Source organism: Chelon labrosus, assembly GCF_963514085.1.
Source record: "Chelon labrosus genome assembly, chromosome: 6".
Taxonomy (NCBI): Eukaryota; Metazoa; Chordata; class Actinopteri; order Mugiliformes; family Mugilidae; genus Chelon; species Chelon labrosus.
Genome location: NC_140342.1, coordinates 24,148,138 through 24,161,612, shown reverse-complemented (window position 1 = coordinate 24,161,612; position 13,475 = coordinate 24,148,138). Strand labels below are relative to the sequence as shown.

Genomic DNA, 13,475 nt, shown 5'->3' with positions numbered 1-13,475 from the left:
GTAGTGAGTCTTGGAGTCAATAGCTCAAACTTTGACTAAACTGTCAAAATTGTTGCCAATTAATTTGCTGCCAAATGAGTAGTCAACTAATTATTTCAGCTCTGGTTGTTCGCTGATGAATATTGTTATAAAGGAACCGAAATGCACATATTATCTGTTATTTTATATAATGAACTGAATGTGGTTCACTCACGCAACATCTCTTATTGACCTTTCTTTTCAGACATAACGACTACGGCGCCGCCCACCACTCCGCACGCCTCTACGTTACCCATGACCACGTTTGGTGCGACCACCACAGCGCCGACCACCGTCCCCGGTACGATCCTGGCTACGGACTGTGAGGAATGGCAGCTGGACTGCGGCGGTGAAACCGAGGCGCCCGATGACTACGAGCCATGGCCAGGTAAACCACTGAATCTCGCCTTTCTCCTCCTCAGCATGTGAAGCAATTGACAGTTTATATGACGTGTTAGTACGAGCCCTTTCGGTGACTGCTGCCGGTAGTCACACCTTTGTATGTGATTGCTGGCACTAGTCAAACCCCTGTTGGTGACTAGTCAACCCCCTGTCAGTGATTGCTGAAACTAGTCAAATTGCTGAAATGTCAGTTGCTGTCCCAAGTACTGTTCAAATTCAAAGTACGCATCTGACCAAGTATGGTCCAAATACCCAGATGTGTTCTTGCCCTGCTTGTTATGTCAGGGAAGCATCACAGGGTAACTTATGTGGACTTGGGACAGGTAGCCAGGTATCCCAGAATGCATTTTCCTAGAATCATCAAATCCATTACGCTGTTGTTCCAATTTTGTGTTGGCGCTTTGTGTGTCCGCACCATTACACTAATACTACACCATTAAAGTCTCAGAAAAAACTAATGAATCTGACAGAATTGCTGAACACAAGAGCGCGGCGTTCATTTTCCGTTTAGAGATGTGTGTGTGTTTGTGTTGGCATCTGTGTGGGTGGGACGAGCCTCTCTGAACTCTGACCTCACCCTGCCTGTCCCATCTGTCTTCTGCAGGAGATCACACGACCACGCCCAACCCCATCGATGACTTCATACCAGGTGAGGATTACCGCCGCAGTCCCCCCTCAGGTTGACCTACCCTTCTCAAACAATTTTACAGGCTAGTGTAGAAATATGTTCAGGGTTCGTTTGCCAGATCAGTGCATCAATTCAGCGCCTGGTTCCATCACTCAGTGTCACCAACAGAACAGTGAAGCTGACTTCCATTAGAGTAAATGGCACGACTGGACTGCAGAGTGGTGGGCTGAGAGATTTTGCCGTTAAATGCGTCTGCAGCGTGGTTTTGTTTTTCATCAGTTAATTTAGTTTGAGTTGAATCGAAAGTAGAGGAAAGGGTGATGAAGATATAGCACTTCAAGAGGACCAGGAAAAAAGAGATTAAGAAATGGGTGCACGAAGAAATTCCCGCAGGGTGATTCAGGAGAGGCCAGCTTTGTAAGAAGGCCGCCGCTGATCCTGCAACTGGCACGCACTTTATGCTAGCAAGGCGCAGAACGCATGTGCTTATTGGCTTGTTGTCTTTGTGGTGTGTTCAAGTGCAACTTCCTGGTTAGCCCCATGTTTCCCTACTGAGACATTTTGAAGCTCAGTGTGGTGTCCCTGGCCGTCGCCATCTTGGCAATGCCTGCCTCCACCTAACTTCCAGCTAAGGCAAAAATGGGTAAAGAAGAGGAGCATGAGCTGGTGATCAAAGCAGCCACCCTCTGAATTAACTTTAAGCCTTAATATCATTTAAACTGGTGATTTATGTAAAGATCCACCCCCCTACAGTTGTCATGAAAAAGGAAATTAGCTGCAGAGACGTTTAACATGGAGTTTCTATGGTGGTTAACTCAATTATGGATTCGACCACAATTGGCCATTCCTGGTACAGCAGTTTTTGGCACTTGCATATTCCATCTCCAGATGTTTGAGGGTGTATTCACACCTGCCTTGTTTAGTTCGATTAAAACGAACTCAAGTTCGTTTCCTTGCTTGGTTCGGACCTTTTTGACTGGTGTGAATACAACCACTCGAACTCTGGTGCGGACCAAACAAGCGGACCGAGACCCAGCTGAGGAGGTGGTCTCGGAGCGGTTCCTACCGAACCCTGGTGCGGTTCCTTTATGGTGTGAAAGCAGCCCGACCTCGATCCGACCCAAGTTGCAAAAATCTACCTTTTTGGATTTGACGAGCTCCCGTAGTTTCCCGTAGTTTTCGCGCATTATGGGAAATGTAGGATAGCCCAGTGACACACACAACAGAGAGAGACACGTGAAGCAAACAAACGCAGGTAGGTTAGGTAGAGATGAGCCGTTGCAAAATAACGAGCATGATATGGTTAAACTCATGTTGCATCAAACGGTCTTGACGCTCGAGCACAAGCTGTAAGTTTATAAACCATATTGCTAGCATAATAACAAGTAGACCTACAGTACGCAAAGTCTCCATTGTAGCCTATTTACGTGGGACATTTGGCTTCCTTCTTTACCCCGCCTATACGTTTACCAGCCAATGGCTGAACGACCTTAGCACATGTGTTTTTGTTTATAAATTCTGGTCCGGTTGCAATTAATCACAGTGTGAAAGCGAACCGCACTAAAAAAAAAAAACGAAAAAAAAGATTGGTCCGGACCAAAGCAAGTGAACTAACGGACCTTCCTGGTGTGAATACGCCCTGAGTTTGGTTTAGACGGAGTGAAGCAACGTCACGTGCTTAGAGGCTGCATGTTTCAACAACCACGTCAAAGTTCACGGCTTTGGTATTAACCAAGTTTTCATCTTTCTCATTTCTTATTATTTACAGCTTTTTAACAATTTGTACAAGTAGCTAATGCACGTTAATTTGACAGCATCAGCCCAGACCGTACGCAGATCCTTACACCATAGCCTGATATGCACCTCCCCAGAAATGTAACTACGTGTCACGACGACGCCGACCGCAAGACCTGTGATTTGTTTGCTTAGTAGTAGCATGTTTCTGCTTTAGTATTTCCTGCTGCTTCTCCGTCTCCGCAGTTTTAGAAGTGATTGTTTTGGTTCAGTAAAGATGGAACACGTCAAGGAAAGGTTAATGGAGGAGGTTTGGAGATACAAACATTTGTGCGACTCGTCTTCAGCGACATTTCGGGGAAAGTTTCAGTCGCCATTGTTGAAAGTGAAGCAGGAAGTAGAAAGAAAAATTAACCAGACTGGTAAGAAAAGACATGCGTGCGTTGTTAGAGAACTAGCCAGACTGATGAATGCACAAGTATGAATGGTTCGCACCGGTGTACGGTCTACGTACGTAGGTTAAAGCGTCCCTCAGAGGTATGAGCAACGCTTAAAACGTCTACTTACATCCTTTCCCTTCAGATTCATCTTCAACAATTAACCCACAATTAAAACATCTGAGGTTTAAACTCATACACTTTACCGTGAGAAGCAGCATAAGGAAAACCGGGGGATACGGTGGGAAAAATGTAAGACACTGTGGACCAGCTGCAGGTGTTGGTGATCGTGCACATTCAAACCCAAACACGGTGCTTTGTTTTGGTCATTCATAGCTGTTTTTGGTCTTTTCTTGCTTCGTGTCACAGTTTATCATCCCTCATGAATACACCAAATTCAACTCTTGAGAAGGAGGCGAGTGAAAAGGCCGAAAAGCCAGAAAAATGGCAGCAGTGACATTCAGACAAAGAATTAAATGGAGGGAAAACCCAGCAGGAGGAGTGAATAGAAATGAGATAAAGGGGTGAGGAGGACGGAGAGGCGAGAGGAGAAAAGGGAGGATGGAGAGGTAAAAGAGAGGAGTGAAGGGAGGCCACAGCGAGAGCTGCAGAGAGAGAATAAAGGCCTCTTGGGTCTCAATTAGCCGAGCTGAAGCATCGCGGGAAGACAGCTTGGGGTTAGAGGAGGGGGGGTTCTGGTGCGACTCCACGGTCATCTCTGCATCCTATTAGCTTCTCAGAAACAACATGTCCACTGTTCGGAGAGCTCTGCATTTATTTGGATGCTGCGGTGAACCGCTGCCGCCAGTCGACTGCTGGCACAGAGAGAAAGGGACTTGTTTTTTTGTTTTTTTTTTCTTTCCACGAGGCCACATCCGCTGATGTTGGTGGCACCCCGCCCTTCTCTGTGGAAGATCCTCTCCCTCCCTCCCTCTCCCTCTCTCTCTGTAATCGCTGATCCCAAACATATGTAGGCAGTGGCGCTGTTCAGCATCGACACTGACGTCTAAGTTGCAGATCTAGTTGGAGATGTGGAGGAAAATGCCCTGCGGCGCGGCACAGCGCTTATAATCACAGCCATCTCTGTCTTTCTCGTTCCATCTGCACTTTTTTGTTCGGTTCCATATGCTTTCCAGAGGCTACGCAGTTCATCCCGAGAGCGTAGGCTACAGCGGGAGCAGCTTTCCGATAATGACACAGGGTTTGCAGCTCTTTCTTCAGGCTGTTTCCTCTTCCTCCCTCCTAAACGTGGGATCGCAGCTTTTAGCCTCATCGCTGTAGGAACTTTAGCAGTAGCTGGGAAACTTGATTTAGAAATAGAAATTATCCTTTATTGATCACAGCCGCATGTGTAGCAGCCAGGAAAGCAGTTTCGGGGGTGGAGGGAGAAGGAGGAGGGGGCGGGATGTCTTGCTCAAGGATACTTGAGCCACAGATGTCAGTGAGCTTCTACCATATGGCCCCAATTCAACTCCTCAGATAAAGGCTTCTCACACGGAGAGTGGTGCATTTAATCAAATTATAGTTGTTTCATTAAAGTTTTAAGATTCTTCTCAACTCCCTTTATTTCTTCTTCGGCAAATCTACAAATAAGTGCCGCCTCCTGTCTACAGCGCTTCGTGCAAGCTTATAGAATAAAAAAAGTACAAAACAAAAATGCGGTGCAAACGTCCATTAGAGCTGCAGTAGTTTGAGTTTGTGTTTCTTTGTTTGGTTAAAGGCAGTTTGAAGAAAACTCACCGCCACACTGGGATTGCATTGTCCACAAGGCTTGTCGTTCACTACTCAAAAACCGTCGACCTTTCCCAAGTCCGACGGCACGTCTCTCGTCTTTTTCATACATGCATGCACTAAAGATGTCACTGTTGAGTTTAGAGGAACGCATGAAACAGGAGTACAGTGCTTAACATCAGAGCGGCATGAGTGCGTTCAACAACAACATAAGGAGGAGAAGCAAGACGCCGTCTCACTTTTATCTAAGAAAACTGACATGAAATTCATTCACAACTGTGATATCTCCTGTTTTTGGAGCAAAAAGTTGCACTTGAACACACCGCAAAGACTAAAGCCAACGTCCATCTGTTTCATACATTCTGCATGGGCATGGACATAAATAAATAACTCTTCATACCAGCAGGTGGCAGTAGTCTGCTTCATCATTCAAACATGTAAACCAGAAGAGCTAGGATTAGCTGGGAGGAGCTACGCATTCGACTAGTGGCAAAAAACTAAGGTCACAGACTCTTATCACAAATCAGCCCCCATTATACACTGATCAGGCGTAACATTATGACCACCGTGTGTCTCCAAAACAGTTGTGACTCATCAGAGAATGGACATGGGCCTTCTGAGGGTGCCCTGTGGTGTCTGGCAACAGGATGTTGTTAGTGGGGGGGGGGCCTTTGAGGGGAGGGGCCTCTGTGGATCATCCCACAGATACTTGATCAGTTTGGGATCTAGTGAATTTGGAGGCCAGGTCAACACCTTGTGCTGTTCTTCATGTTTTTTGTGTGTGTGTCTGTGTCAGGCTGCGTCCTGCTGGGGATGGCTGTTGCCATCAAGGAGTGTCATTGTTATGGGGTGGGGGTGCCTGGTCTGGTCTAGGTGGGTGCTACATGTCTAAGTAACATCCACACCAATGAATGCCAGGTCCAAAAGTTTCCCAGTAGAACATTGAATTGTCACAAGATGGTTAATTTTATTTACTTCTGCTGTCCGGTCATACTTCTCCGGTCATAATGTTATGCCTGATCGGTGTAGTTCGACTGTTATAGAGCCCTGTGCGTGTCCACCTCTGGTTACTTTATGTAAAAGGAAGTCGGCAAGTTGGAAGCCTGTGAGGAATCATGTTCCTGGTGGTGATTTAGATGTGTTGAGGTCTACATCTGCCTGAATCTCTTTGCTTTTTGAGTGAAAATATTTACTGTCGTCCTTTTTTGTTGCAGGTTACTTGTGGTTCATCTGTAACTTCGAATTCATGTCGTTTTGCACCTGGACCACAGAGACCGGTATGGGAGCTGAGTGGCTCATCCAGACCTCCGGGTCTCCCACCGTCCACAGAGGACCGACCCTGGACCACACAGGTACGAGATGCTCGCGTTCACCTTTGTGTTCAAGGACACATTATGCCCTCGACAGATGCTTTGGGAGAACACCGTGCAGCTCGCGATGTCACTGAGCATCTGTTGAAGAGTCGGGCCGAACCCTTGTGCTAGAAGTTTGAATATTTTTAACAAAGCTTTAAATAACGCTCTGTCGTCTCTGCGCTGCTGGGAATTCACACCAGTACCTGTTAGAACAAAAAAACACGCATATGATGTAAAAAGAAATTCCCGTTGGACGTCTAACTTTGTCTTATTCCTGAATTTGTGAACATGGAAGTTAAACAGGTGGTGTCAGGCTCATGTAGAGTCTTTCTGTTGTGTTCATGTTTTACAATAAGACAGAAAAAAGATTCAAATCAAAGACGTTAGGGTAAAAATGTCCCTTTCTATCAAATATTTGTATATTTTAGGATATTTAGGAAACGTAAACACAATTTAATCATAGTATTAATAAGCAGGGATAACAATATGTTTCGTTTTATTAAACAATCCTACATTTTCACGAGTATTTTCAAGATAAGCAACGGTAATAAGAAGAAAATATAAAAAAGGCAACAGATTATATCCCTCAAATTAGTAATAAACCTCAGTGTCGTCTTTAAACTTCCACCAGCAGCAGCAGCAGCTCTGCAGAACAAGACAAAAACTCAATTCACAGACGACGTCACAAGCTTTAAAACGTTCCAAAACTGAACTGACGTCTTCGAAATCCTTGACTCTTTAAAAGAAGTGCACGCAGCGCCGAGATTCATCAACATGCCTCCGCTCTCCCTCCTTCTCTGCGTTCGAGCCTGACGGGTGTGATGGATGTTTTTTTTTTTTTTTTTTTTTTGCGGAGACGACGGCGGCTCTGAAATGAATGATCTCGCCTTCGTTTCTTGACTTAACCGGAACACAAGTTGGAAAAAGAATGATCTCTCTGAGGTGTCAGGTCAGGTTTTCTCCCGAAGCGTCCTTTGTTTTCACCGAAGAACCTTGTGGAGTCCTTGAAGGTGATTACTTTGGGAGTGAGTGAAGCTAGATACTTAACACAGATACCGAAACCTTTTTTTTACTCCCAGATTAATCTGAAATCAATCAAATAAATGCATAATGAGTTCCTGAATCACTTTATTGTCACACTTAAAGCCTGTTTTCATTCAAACTGTACAGAAAATTGAATTTCCTGCAGCATTTTCACATTCTTTAGATATTAAATCACTTTAAAGGGTCAGCATATCAGACTTGAAGCTGCCAGGAGCCATTACTCACCACTCACCGTCCCCTCTTACCTTGTCTTTTGCTGCCCCCTACAGGCCAACCGGGGAACTTCATCTACCTGCAGCTGACTGACTCAGACACGCCAAGCAAAACCGGTGAAGATGAGGATGAAGATGAGGAGAAGGTGGCTCGGTTGGTCAGCCTGCCCCTCACGAAGCCGGACGCCGACCTCTGCATGTCCTTCTGGTACCACATGTTCGGCGAACACGCCGGAGCGCTGCACATCAAGAGTCGGCGGGAGGAGGAGGAGGCGGGGCAAATACTGTGGACGGTCAGCGGGCATCAGGGCAGCCAGTGGAGGGAGGGACGAGTCTTGCTGCCTCACTCAAGCCTCTCGTATAAGGTAAAACTACACAGGACACGTCAGAGGGAAAGAGAAAATGCCAAATTTGCAACGTCCTTCTCCGCTCCAGCTCCTGTTAAACTGACCTAAAGAATATAAGAAGCAACTGGAGCTCATTGTTGTGTTAATTTGTGCAGGTGGTGGTGGAAGGCGTCGCGGACAGACGCAGCGCGGGCCACATAGCTGTGGACGACATCCAGATCCTGGAGGAAATCAGCGACGAGAACTGCAGGGGTGCGTTTGTTTTTTTGTTTTGTTTTTTATATTCCTTTAACAAAATGCTTGCTCTGTCTTACACCGACGGAAACAAAGAGTCGTGACGTGAGATGAGTCATGCTCTGCTTTTTGATTTCAGATCCCGAAGCTCCACCGACGGAGATCTTCATCTTACGTAAGTGTCTGACGCCAGCTTTGGTATAATAGAGTAGTGCATACTCTTTTATATTTGTTGGTCACATCCCCACAAGATTAGACAATGAAAACAACACATCTACTTATAGTAGATGCCACTGGCCAGTATAAACCACACAGGAAGTGGTGAAGCATATAAATATGGACAGTGCAGGAACAGAAAAAGTTGAACTTCTTTGTCCGACACGTACCGAACTAGCGTGATTCTTTAAACTACAGCAGTAGCAATGAGCTACTAAGGGGCCCCCGAGGGCCTGACATTGTTAACTGAATGAGACATTTGAATAAAATAACCTCCAACAGAATCACATTATTTCATTTTTTCTTTCTTTCTTTGACGTTTAAATTGTATTAGCTAGCAGAGCAGTGTGTCCAGCTCTGTTGTCCCTGGCCGAGTCTAGTGTGGACATTTATTTGTCTGGGGCCCCAGTAGACTCTAGTCGGACATGAGCTTGTCGCCTCATATCGCCGGCTTCCGATGAAAATGTGTTGTCAGTGCATCAGTGGAGCGGCAAAAAGCAAAAAAAAATGTTGAAGCTAGCTGAAGTTTCATGTCGCGCATCTCGCCTGACACACGTCGAACGTTAGCTTCTGCAAAAAATGGCATGGTAATGTTGCGTTCACACTGCAAGTGATAAAAGCTTCTAAACCATTAAGTTGAAGTGTTGCTCAAGCGCTTCTTGATGTTGATGGTGTCGCCATGCATTCGATTGGTGTCACCGGTTGTTTATGAGAGTTAAAGCTAGCTAAACTATTACATGTAGCACGTCAAGTGTTGGGCGTGCGCTTGGAGCTTGTTTCTATATCATTGCGAGTGTGAACGCAGGCTTGTATAGGACAGTCATTGGCCTTAAAGGGGAACTACTGTTTTTTACTATCTGGACCTTAAAATATAAAATACGGTCATTTACTCACCCATATAACTTTTGTGTAATTTGTATTCCTTCGGGAGATAATTAGATCCATGTATATCCATATAGTGGGACTGATTGGGGCACCGAAACGCAGCCTCTAAATAACACATTATTTGCTGCGAAACTCGTTTATTTCACCAATATTTTGTTATGATACGCTAGTGCTATTCCCCCGTTGAGTCCGGAGTTACCAGTTATCATCATCCAGGGTCTGTAGATTGACCTACTAACCTCTGACCTGGATGATGTCGTCTCTGAGCGCCATACGCACCCGCGACAGTCAGTTTGTTTACCTGTAATATGCTACTGCTATGTTTCGTCCACAACCTCAGAATCGGAAAAATATTCAGCCATGTTGCAAAAAAACTAGCAGTAGCAAATTACAAGTAAACAAGCCGACCGTCGCAGGTGCGCGCGGTGCTCAGAGATGACATCATCCAGGTCAGATGTTAGTAGGTCAATCTACAGACCCTGGATGATGATAACAGCTAACTCCGGACTCAACTGGGAATAGCACTAGTGTATCATAACAAAATATTGGTGAAATGAACGAGTTTCGTGGCAGATAATGCGTTATTTAGAGGCTGCATTTCGGTGCCCCAGTCACTCTCACTATATGGATATACGCTGATCTAATTATCTCCTGTAGGAATACAAATTACACAAAAGTTATATGGGTGAGTAAACTACCGTATTTTATACCAGAAATAAGGTCCAGGTTGTAAAAAATAGTAGTTCCCCTTAAATTCTAATGCAACCGTAAACATGCTGTGTAGACACAAAATGGCGGTTATAACGTCAGAAAATCTAACACAAATGGATGCTGATGAAAATCCAAACACAACCATTTAACCACCATTACGTTATCACTCTTTTAAATGGACTTTATTTCTTTCTCTTGCAGCCATGGACTCCCTCCCGCAGGAGACCAGCGAACTCGGCGGCCCGGGCAACATGCTGAAGACCCTGGACCCCATCCTCATCACCATCATCGCCATGTCCGCGCTGGGCGTCTTCCTCGGCGCCATCTGCGGCGTCGTCCTGTACTGCGCCTGCTCGCAGGGCAGCATGACGGACAGGAACTTATCCGCCCTGGAGAACTATAACTTTGAGCTGGTGGACGGCGTGAAGCTAAAGAAGGACAAGATGAACGGGCAGACTAACTACTCAGAGGCGTGAGCGGGAAAATGAGCCGGAGCTCCGCGAACTCCTTATGGACACGTTGATGCGGCCAATCAACAGAGAGGGCTTGACGCCAACCAATGGGACGGCAGGGTGGGCCGAAAGTGAGCCGATGTAATTTTATTTCTCAGGAGCGGCAGTGGAAAGGACTGACCTGTAGGGGGCACTGTGTATAAAGAATCTGTACAGCAAAAAAAAAAGAAAAAGAAAAGAAAAGAAGAAGAAAATTCTATTTGTTTTTCGGCGTGCTTCGTTGATTTCACGTAATCACATGCTGGTGTTGAGACCAATTCAGATGAAAGTTTATGTACTTTTATGGAAAAATAAGATTCTTCTTTGTTGTTTTATTGTTAGTTTTTTTCAGATGCCATTGTTTCACAGAGAATGTGGAATTTCGCTTTTCTGATATCTGGCTCTTTAGCTGGCCATGCGTCCCTGTGAGCGTGTGAAAGTGTGCGTCGCATTCATATACATCCGCATATAAGGTGTGTATGAGTAAGTGTGGCTGTAGATGTGTGTGTGTGTGTGTGTGCATTACACTCGTGTTTATCTGTACACATGAAGTGCTAGCATCTTTCTGTGTGTGTGTGGAGCAGGTTCTGACCTGTTGACCTTGCGTCTAGTTCCGACAGTGCCTTTTTTTTCCCCCCCTCCAGTTTTTCTGTTGCCTTGTTTTCCCATCGCCCGGCGTTCCGTCCAGGGTTCCTACACTGAAGAAAAAAAAATCCACTTTTCCGGACTTGTTAGTGTTTGTAGTGTCCTGTCAAATATCATGTTGGTCTGTAGATGCCTTGATGACAGCCGCACTGACGCATACTTCAAATCTGAGTTGTACATTTCGGTTCTGGAAAGCAAAGAAGACGTGTAGGAGCCCTGAATGCCTCATTTCCACGGCACATGACACATTCAACATATTGTACATAGGTTTTAATATATTTGAGCGCCCTTTTCTATAACAAAGACGCCAGTGCCGCAGTATCCTTTCTCGTTGGAATCACCGATAATCTCCAAATTTGCAAAACCTGCCGTTTCCTCAACCAGCGGGACGTGGTTATCATTTTAAAAACAGGAGGAGTTTTTTTTGTACAGGGTAAAATGGACAACTTCAGCACCACAGAGATGCTGACAAGAGGAAAAGACGGATCAACGCTCCTCGCTTGGCGCACTGTTAAACTGTTAACCGCAAGTGTGCCCGGCGACTCTCTTCGGGAGCCTTTCATCAGGATGTAGAAGCTTTGTGAATGCTGATTGTCTCAAAAAGAAAAATCATGTTTGATGTTTGGTGTTGACTATCAGAGGACGAGCTGTAATAGAGCATGTTTAGCTGACCTAACAGGTGACAGAAACGCTGAGCATATTTTCTTCTTTCCCGTTAGTGTTTGCGAGCTAACCAGAGCAGAGACTAAACACAAATTCCTCCAAAAATAAACAGTGAATTCGTTGTCGTTTTTTTTTTTCTTTTTTATTTCAAGAACATCTGCAATTTTGCAGCTGAAAATTGCATCGAGTTCAGAAGTGCCAAAAGACTGCAGTTCTTCTAACGGCCACTAGAGGCTGGCAAGATGGCGACGACCGGGTACACCGCACTTGAGCTTCAAAACTGACCTTCAAGAGTTCTGTAGACGACATCACGCAGAGTTTGTCCACATTTATGTGAAGTCAGTTTTGAAATTTGGATTTAAAATGTTAATTTGCAAGTCAAACACTATTTTTTTTTTTAATCCGCAGCACAATCAGTTCATCATTTTCACTTAAAACTACATTATTATTAATACAAAATGACTCTAATCTGGATTTTTGAGGTAAAAATTAGTTTATAAAAAGAAAGAAAGAGAAGGGCATGTGCCAATAAAATTGCTTTTTTGTGTTTTAGCTTTTAGCTAAACATCTTGTGATGCTCGTCTCTCATTCGTAGCACTGCGTAAATGGGAGAACAGAAGTTTCACCCATCCCAAGAGCCAAGAATTACCTTTATAAATATGGCAATTCCTTCTTAATGCTTCTTTAAGTGGACTTACGGATTCTGTTTTCCCGCACCATGGAAGTCGCTGTCCTTAATTTTCTCTTTGGGCTCAGTTTTAATCCCACTTCTGTTTCTTCAGACTCACTGACTGTCACAGTTTTCCCGCCAAAAATGTTAACTACACATGTTTACAGCAAAAATAACCGGACAAGTTGACGGCCATGGCAGAATGCATCTCTTAATTAAGCTCCTTCCCCTTTAACCAAGAAAGGATGCTGTAGCACTCGACGTGAAAAACAAATGTTGCACTGATATATTTAAAATAAAAAAAGATAAAAAAAATCTTATGTGTTTATGATGTTGATTTGTGAGGAGAGAGGAAGGCGGACGGATGGAGAGGACAGTGTTATCGTTGCTTCTTTTTTTTGTTTTTTGTTTTAAACGCGGTTTCAGATGAGTGTGATAATTCTGAAATGTAAATTTACGGAGATGCTTTTCATTCTCGAAAAAGCCCACGCTGCATCTCTTGGAAGCGTAACAACTTTATTTACTTGGTATACTATCACCTTGTGTTTTTGTACCGTCACTGATGTACGTGCCATCGTTTTTTTTTGTTATTCTTTGAGAGAGATGTTTTATTTCCAGTACCGTTTCTGTAATTTTTTGCTGTTTCGAATCCAGAAAAAATAAAATAAAATACAAAGACAGATAATAAGGACGTTTTAAAACAAAAACGAACAAAAAAAATAAAAATGTAGAAAGCAGTGAGGCCTTACGTGACTAAAAGTATTGTTTGTACTTGGACTTTCTGGTCAGCGCCCAGACTCATCCGTCTCTGTTGTCTCAGACTCTCATCACTGACTATTACATTCCAAAGAATTGGATCAAATAAATGTTTTAAGTAAAACGCTGCGCCGATGTTTCTTTGTGTTAAACGGTTGCGAATCTCCACTTGTGTCTGTTCATAGAGAAAGTTTTGTCTTGATTGGAAAAGGGTTTTAATCGCACTTCTTTCTCAGAGCAGACATTTTGACATTTCACACTAGGTAGAACAACATATTAAACAAAAGTAAATGATG

The 13,475-nt window shown here is 44.2% G+C and overlaps 1 protein-coding gene across 1 annotated transcript in view; it reads left to right on the top strand.

Moving 5' to 3' along the window:
• LOC311489118 (neuropilin-1a-like) overlaps positions 1 to 11,882 on the top strand; it is a 79,504-nt gene extending 67,622 nt beyond the window's left edge. The window contains exons 11-17 of the mRNA XM_084546064.1: positions 224 to 406; positions 1,025 to 1,069; positions 6,165 to 6,302; positions 7,619 to 7,926; positions 8,064 to 8,160; positions 8,282 to 8,317; positions 10,156 to 11,882. Coding sequence (XP_084402190.1) covers positions 224 to 406; positions 1,025 to 1,069; positions 6,165 to 6,302; positions 7,619 to 7,926; positions 8,064 to 8,160; positions 8,282 to 8,317; positions 10,156 to 10,430 — 1,082 coding nt within the window. The 3' untranslated portion in view covers positions 10,431 to 11,882. The remainder of the gene's footprint in view (positions 1 to 223; positions 407 to 1,024; positions 1,070 to 6,164; positions 6,303 to 7,618; positions 7,927 to 8,063; positions 8,161 to 8,281; positions 8,318 to 10,155) is intronic.
• The last annotated feature ends 1,593 nt before the right edge of the window (positions 11,883 to 13,475 follow it).